This window comes from Geotrypetes seraphini, chromosome 7 (genome assembly GCF_902459505.1).
Source record: "Geotrypetes seraphini chromosome 7, aGeoSer1.1, whole genome shotgun sequence".
Taxonomy (NCBI): domain Eukaryota; kingdom Metazoa; phylum Chordata; class Amphibia; order Gymnophiona; family Dermophiidae; genus Geotrypetes; species Geotrypetes seraphini.
Window position 1 is genome coordinate 18287731 of NC_047090.1, and position 14562 is coordinate 18302292.

Genomic DNA, 14562 nt, shown 5'->3' on the forward strand with positions numbered 1-14562 from the left:
CTCAAGTCCTCTTCGATTCGAGTCCACCTTAGTGCCATTGCTGCTTTTCATCAGCCGATTGACAGGAAGCCTATCTCTGTTCATCCTGTGGTTTCCCGCTTCATGAAAAGACTTTTCCACGTTCGCCTGCCCCTCAAACCTCCTCCGGTGGTTTGGGATCTTAACGTGGTCCTTGCTTAATTGATGAAACCTCCGTTCGAGCCGCTAGCGTGGGCTCACTTGAAGTTTCTTACTTGGAAAGTTGTGTTCCTTATTGCTCTCACTTCTGCCCGTCAGGTCAGTGAGCTTCAAGCCTTGGTAGCGGATCCACCTTTCACTGTCTTCCATCACGATAAGGTGGTTCTCCGTACCCATCCTAAGTTCTTGCCTAAGATTGTTTCTGATTTTCACATCAATCAATCTATTGTTCTTCCTATGTTTTTTCCGAAGCCCCATTCTCATCCTGGAGAAGTGGCTCTGTATTCTCTTGATTGTAAGCATGCGCTGGCGTTCTACCTGAAGCGCACAGCTCCTCATCGTTCTGCTCTCCAGCTGTTCCTTTCTTTCGATCCTAATCGCTTGGGTTGCTCTGTCTCTAAGCGGACCATTTCTAACTGGTTGGCCGCTTGTATTTCTTTCTGTTATGCTCAGGCTGGTCTCTCCCTACCGGGTCAAGTCACAGGTCACAAGGTCAGGGTGATGGCAGCGTCTGTTGCTTTCCTCTGCTCCACTCCCATTGAGGAAATCTGTAAGGCTGCCACTTAGTCCTCGGTTCATACTTTCACCTCGCATTACTGTCTGGATGCTTTCTCCAGACGTGATGGCTGTTTCGGCCAATCTGTGTTGCAAAATCTTTTCTCCTAAACTTGCCAATTCTCCCTCTATCCCCTTTTTAGTTAACTTTGAGGTCTCCCACATGTAGAGAATATGCTGTCTGCTTGTCCTGGGATAAAGCACAGTTGCTTACCATAACAGGTGTTATCCAGGGACAGCAGGCAGATATTCTCGCAACCCACCCACCTCCCCGTGGTTGGCTTCTTTGCTTGCTATCTGAACTGAGGAGACGCATGCCCTAGGCAGGGTGGGAGGGGCATGTGCGGGCCAATCGCAAGCCTGAAGGTCTTCGAGCAAGTTTGCTTGCGAAAACGTCCGCTAAGAGGCTCCGTCGGTGACGTCACCCACATGTAGAGAATATCTGCCTACTGTCCCTGGATAACACCTGTTACGGTAAGTAACTGTGCTTTTCTGCAACCCTCCAAGTATCCTATTTTTTCTGCAGCCCTCACAGTTCCTTTCTCAAAACTGACACATTTCAATCACTATATTGAAACTAAAATCATTTTCCCTACTTTTGTTGTCTGGTGACTTTATTTTTATGTGCTTTTAACTGTTTACAGGGTCCTCTTGTCCTTTGACTGTTTTTCTCTCCGTCTTCACTTTCCGCCTTCACTTTCTGTTTTTCTCTCCATCTTCACTTTCTCCGTCTTCACTTTTTCTCTCTCTTCACTTTCTGCATCCATCTTTGGCATTAACATTCAATTTTTCTGCTTTTTCTCAAAATCTACTTTTCCATGTCTTACCTTCCCTTCATCTCTCTCTCTCCTTCCCTCCCTATATCCATGGTCTGACATCTCTCTCCTTCCTTTCTTTCCCCTGGTCTGACATCTGTCTCCTTCCCTCCCCCTCCATGGTCTGGTATCTCCTTTCCCTCCTTCTCTTGGACTTGGCATCTCTCGTTCCTCTCCCTTGTCTTCCTTCTCCCTCTTTTCCTTTCGCTCCCCAATTGGATGCAGCAGCATTTCTCTTCCACCTTCCCTCCCCCCTTCCCTGTGCAGCAGCAGCATTTCTCTTCCCCCCCTTCCCTATGCAGCAGCAGCTCTCTTCCCCCTCCCCTCCCTCCCTTCTCTCTTGTGCAGCAGCAGCATTTCTCTTCCCCCTTTCCCTCCCTCTCTCCCCTGTGCAATAGCATTTCAGTACTGTAGTTTCTGGCCAGCTCCCTTGCTGCACTTGTTTTTCCTTCAAAGCCGTGGACGGCGTTGGCGTCTCCTCACGCTATCTGCGCCTGCATCGGAAGCCTTCTCTCTGATATCGTGACGTCAGAGGCTTCTGACGCAAGCTGCATGTGTCCTGCGAGTTTGAGACCGCTGTTCTAGACCATAGGGTTATTTTCCTTTACCCGCATGAGCTGCAGAAAAGAATTTATAAGTTTTTCACTCTGCCTCTAGGTTATTTCACAGGCTAGCTTAGCTTTTCCCATCAGTCTTTCTCTTCTGCATGTGACTGCAGTGTGTTAGTTCTGCTTTCTCCAATTTATTTTTAATTCAATGTTTCATTCCCTTTCATGGGTTTTTTTTGCATTCTATGGACATTTGAAGTGCTACATGCTTGAGAATTCACAGACTTCGGTCTGTAGCTAACATGCCAATGCCAGCCAGCATGCTAGTCTTCCTTGGATGACAGGGCTGTCTCAGACCTTATCTCACGCCCTGTTAAGCAGGGGGTTGGTCAAGCGCAGACTGTTCAGCATGCATAGGGGGCTCAGTGGTGTCCCACAGTGTGCAGGCTGCGTTTCATGCCACCGCCTGTTGCCATGCGCATTCAGTGGTCCGCAGGGGTGGAGGCATAGTCAGACAGTGGAGTCTGATTGGCAGCCCGAAGATCAGCTTGAGGACAGCTTTTCCAGCAATGTGGCAGTGAATTCTCACTCTGGCTCTTAAATGGGGCTAGAGAGCATCTGCAGTTTCTGTGACCAGCGTTTGTGAGTAAGAGGAGCTGACAGGCTCCAACAACGATTTCTAAAACTTAATTTCGAGGGGTTTTGAGTGTTTTCCAGTGATCCTCTGTGTTTCTCCTCCTGAAAAATCCTAATTTGATAATTTTTTAATTTCGGGAAATGCCGTTCTTAGCGCGTTTCTGGCTCGAATTCGGGTTCAGTGGCCATCTTGGATTTTCAGCGATATTTTTTGCAACTTTTCCCTGTTTCTTTAAAATAATTTTTTTTCCAGGAAAATTGCTGGAATGGGGGTCCTGAAGGTCTCCTAGTTTGGATTCATGCTAAATATGTGCAAATTTGCTGCTTTTTGAGCATTTTTGTACTGCATGGCGCGGTCGGGGGACAGTAGCTACTAGTTCAGCCTCCCCGTCACAGAAGCAGGTGATTACATGCTCAGCTAGCCCGTTGTGGCGGCCTTTTTTGCTTTTGGGGCTTGATTCTGCAGCGGCAACCAGCTGCGAGACGGACCCTCTGCAACCTAAAATGTGCAAGTTTCAGTCATTTAAGGGTGAATCTGTGCCCCAGGGTCCAGATACCTTCTCAGAGTGTGTGAGATTTTTGTGCTCCAGAGATCCAACTGCTGGCTGTTTTGTTCCCCCCCCCCCCCCCCCCACTCCTGCACAGTCTCTGTCCAATGTTAGCTCCTCAGGAATTTCAGCATCTGCACCAACATCTTTGCAGCCAGGTCAGGGGGGCGCCAGTGGTGAAACTGGTCCTCGATGAGCATTTGGTTGCAAGGGCTGCGCTGCTCGGTTTGGAGGATCTGGATTTTAATGCTTGATCCATGGATCCTTTAGGTGGTCTGGATCCTGGTGCTAATCAGACTGTGGTGCTCTTGTTTAACTTTGGTGCTGCTTGATCTGATTGCTCAGTCTTTGCAGGGTTTGACTTGGATGCCAAGCCTCCTTCTATTTGTGCTCGCATTCTGAGTTCTTTCTGTGGCATCCGGATATCAGTCTCATAGTTACGGAACAGTTTGACTCTCCAGATGGGCTTTTCTGGAATGCTAGCACTATTTCCTGCCAGTATCCTCTGTTGCAAGAGTGACAGCAGCTGTTATGGCAGCCCTAGGTGATGCCCGGGGCACTCAGGTGACCCGACGCACGTCACTGCTTAATGACAGTTTTTGACTTGGCTAATTTAGGAGTTAAAGCTACTGTTGCAATGACCTTTGTGCCACACCTGCCTAGCTTGCTATTGCCCCCCCCCCCCCCCCTTTTTGGGGCTTCTGAAGAATTTGTTGTGCCTACAGACCACATTCTCCTTTCTTGTCGCGGAGATCCTTTCAGGGTTCCAGGGGTCTGTTTGTGAACTACAGGTGCTCTCAGCCTGCCTCTGCCCGACCTGCCTGGAAAAAAAAAAATGATGCAACGGAGCCGACTCTTCTGTGGGTAGGTGGTCAGATTTTGGAGTGTCTGCAGGCCTGGATGCACATTGCAGTAGACTAGTGGGTCTTGGATTTTCTTCGGTCAGGCTACAAGCTAGAATTTGCCCACCCCTGTTTGATTGGTTTGTGGCTTCTGCCAGGAGACTAGACACAGCATGCATAGTCCAGGCTACTCTTCAGTGCTTCCTGGATATTTGAGCAATAGAGCTGGTGCCAAGCGCCCTTTTGGGCTCAGGCCAGATACTCTGTGTACTTGATCATACTAAAGAATGCATCAGTAGATTAGAGACCTCTTCTAGATCTAAAATACCTGCAGGAGGCTTTCAAGCTTACTCTGTTTTGGATGGAGACTGTGAAATCAGTCTTTGTAGCAGTGGCTTTGGGGGAGTGTCTGGCCTCCCTGGATTTTACGGAGGCATATTTACAAATTCCCATTTTTTCCAGCTCACCGCTACTTTCTGAGGTTGCGAGTTCACCCATATCTGGACAACTGGTTGCTCAGAGCGCCCTCCTTGGAAGCAGGGGATGCCACAATGTAATGGGTATTCCGGGTTCTGAAGGACCTGGGCTGGTTTGTCAAGTTAATCATCAGCAAAAGCCATCTTGTCGCCCACACAGTGCTGGATTTCTGGCGGATGCTGTTCAATATGGCGACAGACCGTGTATACCTGTCTGAGTCTCAGAGACAGAAGCTGAGTTCGCAGATTTTGGAGTTCTTAAAATAAAAACTCACAAGTTGATGCCTTTGGCTCATGACTCCCTACAGGTTCTGGGCTCCATAGGGACCTGCCGGAGGTGGTTCTTTGGATGAGGGTGCACATGCGTCCTCTTCAGCAGGCCTGGCTCTCTCGCTGGGCACACTGCCTAGATGTCTTAGCCATGAAGATGCCTTAAGGCTTCTCCCTCAGTCAATCTGTCAGGGCGTTCTGTTGCACATTGCCTCCTAGATGGTGATAACTATGGATATCAGCCTTTGTGGCTGGTGGGGCTCACTGCCCCCATCATTCATCTAGCCCTAAAAGACTTCCTGAGGTCTCTGGAAGGGCTGGTGGAGTCCCACCTTCATTTCCTTGGGACAGAACGTCATCGCCCGATGCTGACGGCAGCGCATGTGGCTGGAGTGGACTATATTCAAGCGGACTTCAGCCGTCACTCTAGACACCGGAGAGTATACCCTGTTGCCTCAGGTTCTTCGGGCGATTGTGACCCGCATCGACTTCATGACCACGGCCAGGGAAAAAAAAGAGCGTCGCGCTTCAGCCACAGATTTGAGCCCAGAAGCTCGAGGCTAGAGTACAGCCGTGGTGCTCTTCGTTTTTGTCTTTCTGTCAGGGCTGAGGTCCTTTGGTGGCTTGACGGTCATCCAGGCCGCGTCCTTCTAGTAGTTCCAGACTGGCCTCAAAGACTAGTATGCAGCTCTGATGCATTTGCAGGTTTGGCGCAGTTTGCACCTTAGTGTCTACCTGGTCCTTCTCACTCGGGCCCGGTTGTCATGGAAGTTCCAGGTCGCTTTGTTCTTCCAGCTTGGCTCTTAAGCACGCAGCCTTAGATCATACAGGCTATTCGGAGCTTGTGTTTGATCCACTACTCAAATCTAAGAAGTTGTCCAAGATGTCTGCCTACATTAAGATGTGGGAAACTTTTCTCCTTTGAGGTGACCAGGCTCCAGGGGGCTTTTGTTCGGTTCCAGGGCCACAGTTCCTTCCCTTTCTCCAAGCTGGTCTGGATAAAGTCCTCGCAGTGGTGTGTCTGTGTGCCCTGGGGATCGGTCTGTCCTGTTTTTCATCTCGGGATAGTCGGTTCTAGTTAACGTCGCATTCAGTTATTGCTCATTTTTTGAAAGGGGCTCTTCTGTCCGGCCACCTGTTAAGTATCTGTTCCCGGTCTGGGACCTTGACGACATTGTATATCTGGATTTTCAGAAGGCGTTTGACAAGGTTCCACATGAACGACTACTTCGGAAAATTGCGAGCTATGGAATCGAGGGTGAAATACTCACGTGGATTAAAAACTGGCTGGAGCATAGGAAACAGAGAGCGGGGGTAAATGGACAATACTCGGACTAGAAGAGCCGCAGGCTCAGTGCTTGGACCCGTGCTCTTCAACATCTTTATAAATGATCTGGACATTTGTACGACGAGTGAGGTGATTAAATTTTCAGACAATATGAAGTTATTTCAGAGTAGTGAAGATGCAGGGAGATTGCGAAGATCTGCAACATGACTTAATCAGGCTCAAGGAACGGGCATCGACATGGCAGATGAGGTTCAACGTAGATAAGTGTAAAGTGATGCTTATAGGTAACAAAAATCTCATGCACGAATAAAGGATGTCCAGGGCAGTACTTGGAGAGACCTCCCAGGAACGAAACTTGGGAGCTCTGATCGACAAGTCGAATATGCTGTCCACACAATGTGCGGCGGTGGTGAAAAGGGCGAACAGAATGCTAGGAATGATAAAGAAGGGGATCACGAACAGATTGAGAAGGTTATCATGCCATTATACCGGGCTATGGTGCGCCCTCACCTGGAGTACTGCATCCAGCACTGATCACCGTACATGAAGAAGGACACGGTACTACTCATAGAAACATAGAAATAGGCGGCAGATAAGGGCCATGGCCCATCAAGTCTGCCCACCCTACTGTCCCTCCCTTACCTTTGCCCTATGAATAGATCCCATGTGTCGATCCTATTTGGCCTTAAAATCAGGCACGCTACTGGCCTCAATCACCTGCAGTGAAAGACTATTCCAGCGATCAACCACCCTTTCAGTGAAAAATAATTTCCTGGTGTCACCTCGTAGTTTCCCGCCTCTGATTTTCCACGGATGCCCTCTTGTTGTCGTGGGACCCCTGAAAAAGAAGATATCTTCCTCAGCCTCGATGCGGCCCGTGAGATACTTGAACGTCTCGATCATGTCCCCCCTCTCTCTGTGCTCCTCGGGCGAGTACAGCCGCAATTTGTCTAGCCGTTCCTCGTACGGGAGATCCTTGAGTCCCGAGACCATTCGGATGGCCATTCTCTGAACCGACTCCAGTCTCAGCACATCCTTGCGATAATGCGGCCTCCAGAATTGCACACAGTATTCCAGGTGGGGTCTCACCATGGATCTATACAATGGCATAATGACTTCCGGCTTACGGCTGACGAAACCCCTGCGTATGCAACCTATGATTTGTCTTGCCTTGGATGAAGCTTGTCAAAAGGGTCCAGAGAAGAGCAGCTAAGATGGTTAAGGGACTGGAGGAGTTGCCATACAGCGAAAGATTAGAGAAACTGGGCTTCTCCCTTGAACAGAGGAGATTGAGAGGGGACATGATCAAAACATTCAAGGTACTGGACAGGTTGTTCACCCTCTCCAAGGTAGGGAGAACGAGAGGGCACTCTCTAAAATTGAAAGGGGATAGATTCCGTATGAACATAAGGAATTTACTTTTCACCCAGAGAGTGGTAGAAAACTGGAATGCTCTTCCGGAGTCTGTCATAGGGGAGAACACCCTCTAAGGATTCAAGACAAAGTTAGACAAGTTCCTGCTGAACCAGAACTTACGCAGGTAAGGCTAGTCTCAGTTAGGGTGCTAGTCTTTGACCTGGGGGCCGCTGCGTGAGTGGACTGCTGGGCCTGATGGACCACCGGTCTGACCCAGCAGCGGCAATTCTTATGTTCTTAAACTGTCGAGCCTGTTTTCTGATCACCATCATTTATGCCCGTAGGGTTTCCAATCTGTGGTCGTTGTCTGGTCAGGATCCCTTTTTCCACATTTCGGAGATACAAGTTTCTCTACAGACAGTTCCTTCCCTTTTGCAGATAATGGTTTCAGCTTTCCCTGTCATTCAGGAAGTGTGTTTGCCTGTTTTTCATCCGATGAGTTCCAAACATGAGGATGGTTTCTGAGGAAACTAGGCAGGTGCAGGATGCTTCTGTGTTCTCTGGAGGGCAATAACGAGTTTCGTCTTTCTGGCCCTCTGTATGACTCATTAGTTGAAACATGGTGTTCCCACTTCTAAGGTCACGCTCTCCAGGTGGATCCATAGAGCCATTTCATGCACATATATTCATACACGTAAATTCTTGTAGGGAGAGAGTCCCCTGTTTCTGTTCGGGCGCATGTGTGGCGGCTTCATGGTCTGAAGCTAGATATTTTCTTCCTGAGGAGTTTTGCAGGGCGGCGACGTGGTTATCTCTTCCTGTGTTTGCCAGATTCTACAGAGTGGATGGTGCTACCTGTCAGAACTCGACTTTCGGGTTCTCGGTCTTGAAGGCCGGTGTAGCAAGCACACCCTGACTAGTTGGGGGACTGCTTTTGTACATCCCCATGGTCTAGAATGTCTCACTTATTGCACTGGAAAACATTATGTACTTAACCTGGTAAGCTATTTTCCAGTAGATAGGTGAGATATTCTAGACACCCACCCTATCCTTGCTGTGCCCTCTTGCAGATTTCAAAGTTCAGGTCAGATGTCTGTCCTCCCTATGCTTATCCTATCTGTTTTATGGAGAGCAGTCAGTCCTTTGGGGCTTGGGAGAGTTTTGTGAATATGTTCTCCATGCTATGGGAGTAGTTCCTGAGCTTCTTTGAAGCCTATGTTGACGTTTAATAGTACTGTTTATTTGTTTTGAGCAGAACATAGTAACACTTGTTTAGCCTGTCGTTGCAGATACCTCTACTTCACAGATGGTAGTGCCTTTCTATGCTTGGGTACAGACTGATAGAAGGAGCTAAGCTAGCCTGTGAAGTATCCTAGACGCGGAGTGAAAAACGTATAATTCTTTTCTGCAGCCCATGTGGGTAAAGGGAAATAACCCTATGGTTTAGAACAGTGGTTCCTAACACTATCCTGGAGGATTACCAGCCAATCAGATTTTCAAGATAGTCCTAATGAAAATGCATGGAGCAGATTTGCATGCCAGTCATCTTCATTATATGCAAATCTCTCTCATGCATATTAATAAGAGTTATCCTGAAAACCCAACTGGCTGGTGGTCCTCCAGGACAGGGTTGGGAACCACTGGTCTAGAATGTCTCACCTATCTACTGGAAAAGAGCTTACCAGGGTAAGTACATAATCTCCATTTTTTTCTGTTTGCCAAAATATCCTGTATTTCAATAATTTTTTTGTTCTGATTGTAGGCATCTGTGACTGGTGATGAACCCTTACCGTTTCAACCAGTTGCCTTTGTCAGAGACGAAGATCCCTTCATCTCTGTGAAGCAGGAAGAAGCATTTAATGTCATGAACGAGAATGACCCTTTCATTGCAGTCAAACAGGAAGAGGAAGTATTTACCACTATGAGAGAGGAGACTTTCTTTACCACTGTGAAACAAGAAGAAACATTTCCCAATATAGAGGAAGAGGATCTGTTCACTACTGTGGAGTCCCCAACACGGAAACTAGCTGACACATTGCTAGAGAAGCATCCAAGCATCTCCCGGAGAAAGCAACGCTTAATTTTACCTTGCCTGGAAGAACCGGTGCTGGTGTTCCCAGAGTGCAACAACTCAGATTCTGGCTTGGCATCTGATTTTTCCTTTCTACAACAGACTCAGCCCTTTGAACCTGTATTAGCAGTGTGCTGCCCCCAGGAAGAAGGGGGTGCCTTTAAAACACCCATTAAGCATAAAATAGGCAAACTGCCAACCTTGTCCACCCCCAGCAAACCAGTTAGTACTGTGTCTCAGGCTGGAAGCTCTGAATTCTATAGAACTGGGCCTCCTACTAGGGAAGAAAGCTTGCTGGATTTCAGTCCAGTGCAGGGACCACAGGAATCCATGCTTACCCCTTTTAAGGACAGCTTAGGGTTTCTTGGTTTTACTGGCACACCATTTAAAGATACTCCACTGTTTGATTCTCCACGGGAGCTTCTTAACACCAAGTCACCAGAAGTTATTTCTGGACCTCTGACAAGTTCCCCTACATCCGCACCTTATTCTGCCAAACCTTGCTCAAAGGAGCTGCATGTTGGGAGCTCTGGAAATCGCTCCCTGACAGAAGGGCTGGTCCTGGACACCATGAATGACAGCCTGAGCAAAATTCTACTAGATATTAGTTTTACTGGCCTGGAAGATGATGATGAATTTGGGGTGGACAATGTTAGTTGGTCTCAGCTCATTCCTGAACTGAGATAGAAACTGGGCAGTGCTAAAGCAACTTTGTCTGGGATAAATCAGTGTTAGGGGCTTGGGCTAGAGCTTAGCCCATCACAAATGGGGAAAGGGGGATATGTTTATTTTAACACTATTTTTACCCATATAGCTTTGGGTACCTCTCACAGATCTTTTTATACAATTGAAGTCACTGCTCTAAGGTTGACTCTTCAATCAAGAAAACTGCTCCATCTATTGATTGCACAGTGTACTAATGCATTTATATGATACATTCTTGCACCAGTGTGGATTCAGAAACATATCAAAGTGAAAAGGTAGTAATAGATATTCCAGCTCACCCTCTCCACATGCCAACACAGCACATGTGCAAACACCATTTTCTTGCAGTATTTAATAAAAAAAAATAATTTAAGCAAGTTTTTAGAACCTTACCACTGAACATTGGTATTGCTTGATTACTTGTTTAATATTCAGATTTGATCTCACTACTGTCTGTCTTCTGCTCCTGGTTCATATCAAGGAACAGTTTTTGTATGTCTTAGAGAGATGAGACAATTGTGTTTGCCAGTGCAATACTTGAAGTTGCCGTTCTTTCATGGTTGACATCTGCCCATGAGCAGATTTAATCTTTACTCAGATGGTAGGGCAGTGTTTCTCCTAGAACAAGCAGGGTAGTAGTCTTCACACTTAGTTGACATCATTGGACCAGCCTGGTTTTATGAGTAGCTATGATGAATTTGCATAAAATATTTGCATTCAGTGAGACTTTGATATCTGCAAATACAGTACACTCAAGCATTTTTGCTGTGAGTATCCCTGAAACTAGGCCAGTTACATTTACTTCTGGGCTGCAAAACACAGCGATAGTGAATCAAAGTGCCATTCTGCAATAAAGGGGATAAGGGGTGACAGTATGTAACCAGGGAACTTTTCCAAAAAATACATCTTTCATTTTCTGTCTAGCTTGTTAACTTTGATTCTGTGTGGGATTTTCATTTTTATGTATATATTGTAAATTCTTATAAATGAACTTTTAATTAAAAATGTCACTTTATTACTTTGTAAATTAATGTGATTGAACCAGGTGTGTTTATTTTAGTCACTGTTTTTCTAGAGATCACATGGAAGTGTAGAACTCCAAGCCTGTTGCTCTAATTATGAGCCCTTCCATTTTCTTGTATATTCTCCTTTATTTCATTGCATCCATAAACAGAACTGAGTTCTTGAGCTATGGGTAGGAAAGCTGGAGAGCAATCTGGTTTGAAATAAGCACAAGTCCTAGTGAAGTGCAACTACTGTACTTGGTTCTTACTGTCCATCTATTCTAGAGGCTAACATTCAAGATGTTTACATGCTGAAACAGATGTTCACTCATGTATAAAGGGGCTTTTATAATTGCTTCCCACTATATAAGTAAAATATGCACACTGTGTTTTTATCCACAGGGAAATGGAGTGTTTAGGTGGGAGGAAAGAGAGCATGGGTACTTTGCACTTGATTTCACCTGAAATTTCAAAGGGAAACTCCAGGAGAAATCTCTTCAAAAATGGGCTTGCAGGCCACTAAAGAAGATAAAACATGGCAAAATACCAGCAGAAAAAAATCTGAAATGCGCTCACAATCCAACTTCATCCAGTGGACACAAGAACATAAGAATTGCTGTTGCTGGGTCAGACCAGTAGTCCTTCATGCCCAGCAGTGCACTCACGCGGCGGCCCTTTGATCAAAGACCAGCGCCCTGAGACTAGCCCTACCAACATATGTCCTTGTTCAGCAGGAACTTGTCTAATTTTGTTGTGAATCCCTGTGGACGCAGACGTTGACACAATCATGGACTCCTGGCAAAACCTCACCAAATCCATCCTAGAAGACATCGCCTCACTAAGAACACTCCAACTAAAGCCAAGAAACAAACTCATGACACTAAAGAAAAAAGTTCAGAGAATGGAAAGAGCTTAGAGGAAAAGCCAAGAACATTACATCAATTGGAGAAAGAAAGTAAAACAATATAAAGAAGCGACAGACAGGGCAAAGGCATCACATCACAAGTTATAGCTGCATGATGCTAGGTTCTGTATTAAAGGGTCATTACCCAAGTAAAGGATATCTAGGCATTGAGGACAATATGTTGCAATCTGCTGCTCAGTGAGCAGTGATAGCCAAAATAAAAGTAAACAGGTTAAGGAATTATTAGGAAAGAAAAAGAATACACATAGAATATCCAGTTTATACTTGCTTTATATTATACTATGGGTAAATTTCTTTTAAAAGGCGGCAAATACATCTTCATAAATTGTCTTTGTATCATTTGATGATGTGATCGCACTTTTGAGTATTGTGTGCAGTTTTGGCCACCCCACACACAAAAAATACAATGGAATTGTAAAAGGCATAGAGAAGGGGTGACTAAAATAATGAAAGGGATGGAATGACTCTCCTGGAAGGAAAGGCTAAAGAGGTTAGGGCTCTTCAGCTAAGAGAAGAGAGTGCTGATGTAAATATAATAAAAGTCTATAAAATCCTAATGGAGTGGAATGGGTAAATGTGAAGCAATTGACTTGCTCTTTTGAAAAGTATAAGGACTAGGGGGACACACAATGAAGTTATAAAGCAGCACATTTAAAAGAAATAAGAGAAAATATTTTTTCACTGAGTGTATAGTTAAGCTCTGGAATTTATTTCTTGAGGATGTGGTAAAAGCAATTAGCATATCTGGGTTTTAAACAACGTTTGAACAAATTCCTAGAGGAAAACTACTATTAAGGTATATTGGGGTTAGTAGCATGGAATCTTGCTTTTTTTTTTTTTTGGTATGTAATCTGGATTGGCCACAATTGGAAAAAGAATACTGGGCTTGATGGACCTTTGGAATGACCCAATAGGGCAATACTTCTGTACCTATCCAACAGTAAGTAGAGGTCTTGCTATCTCATTAAAAAAAAAAAAAAACAACCCCAAACCAAAAGGTGGGTGTTCCTTCTGAATTTCACTGCTCTCTACAGAAGCACTTGATGTAAATGTGCCAGCAGGAATCACAAATAAAGTTCATTTCCAAACAATGCTCCACTGGCAGCTAGAGTGGACGGAGCAGTTGGAAAATGGAGGAAATTGGTATGTGTGTTGACCACTACAACTCTGGCAAACATTTAGCATACATACTGAGTCATCTTTTTGACCAAAAAAGGAAAGTATTCTATAGACTCCAGTCTTAATAAGACTCACTCTAAGCAGGGGCTGCTCCAATCCTGTTCCTATTAACAATTATAATAGAATTGTGAATGTCAAGTAATTGCTCTATTTATCATATCCTATATAATAAAACCCTAGCTGTGCATGCGCACTCCTACTTGCATGTTCCATTTTCCCTGATCCGTGAGATGTAGATCCGTGGCTGCAGGAGTACGCATGCGCGAGTCCCCAGCCTTACTACTTCCAAGCACCTACCTACACTCGCCGGCAGGACTGGCTGCCAGCGCTGGACTCCCTGCTCTCCACAAGATCGCGGAGTTGGCTCCTCTCATGAGCCGCACTAGCGTCGGAGAAGGCTTCCGACGCTGGCAGGGATCAAGAGGAGCCGATGTGACACTCGCCTGGAGCAGGCCAGACCACGGGGCGGGCAGGGAAGCGCCAACAAAAAAGACGTGAGCCACTCAATGGGACCAGGCAGGCAGCCAGCCACGCGAGGGAGGGCAACAGAATGAAAAAACAGGTAACATGCAGGGAGAAGCTGGGCCTATCTGCGGGGAACACATAAGGGAAAGGATCCTTGGAGCAGGCTAGACTGCAGGAAGGGGGAGGGGCCAAAAGGAGCAGGCCACATCGTGGTAAGAGTAGGGAAGGGGGTGGGGAAAATGCTGCTGCTGCACAGGGACCTGGAGGGGGAGGGAAATGCTGTTGCAGCTGCACAGGGAAAGAATGACAGACAGACAGCAGGAAGGAGGGAGACAGGAAGAAAGACACGGGCAGAGAGAGGGATAGAAAAAAGAAAGGGGGCCAGGGAGAGAGAGACATATATTCTAGCACCCGTTAATGTAACGAGCTTAATGACTAGTGGAGATATAAAAGATCCTTGAGTACCAAGCAATGTAGTCAGAAACCAAAAAAGTGGTAAAAATGTCCTATCATATTGTGTACCACAGGCCTGATTAAAAGCAATTTTGAAGTCCATCTTTATAAGTTGCCTATATATCTTGCATTTATGAACTCCAGAAGGAAGGTGGGGAGACTAAGATCATCTGCAACATACCCTGGCTTAGATTTGAAGTTCATTACTGTTCTGGTGTGTACAAAATGAACCCATTTGGAGATATTGCT

General features: G+C 46.0%; 1 protein-coding gene across 8 annotated transcripts in view; it reads left to right on the plus strand.

Annotated features, from left to right (window-relative positions):
* FOXM1 (forkhead box M1) overlaps positions 1-11371 on the plus strand; it is a 104030-nt gene extending 92659 nt beyond the window's left edge. For all 8 annotated transcript variants that reach the window (XM_033952415.1, XM_033952416.1, XM_033952411.1 and 5 more), the window contains one exon: positions 9274-11371. In XM_033952415.1, the coding sequence (XP_033808306.1) occupies positions 9274-10269 (996 nt within the window). In that variant the 3' untranslated portion in view covers positions 10270-11371. The remainder of the gene's footprint in view (positions 1-9273) is intronic.
* Positions 11372-14562: the final 3191 nt, after the last annotated feature.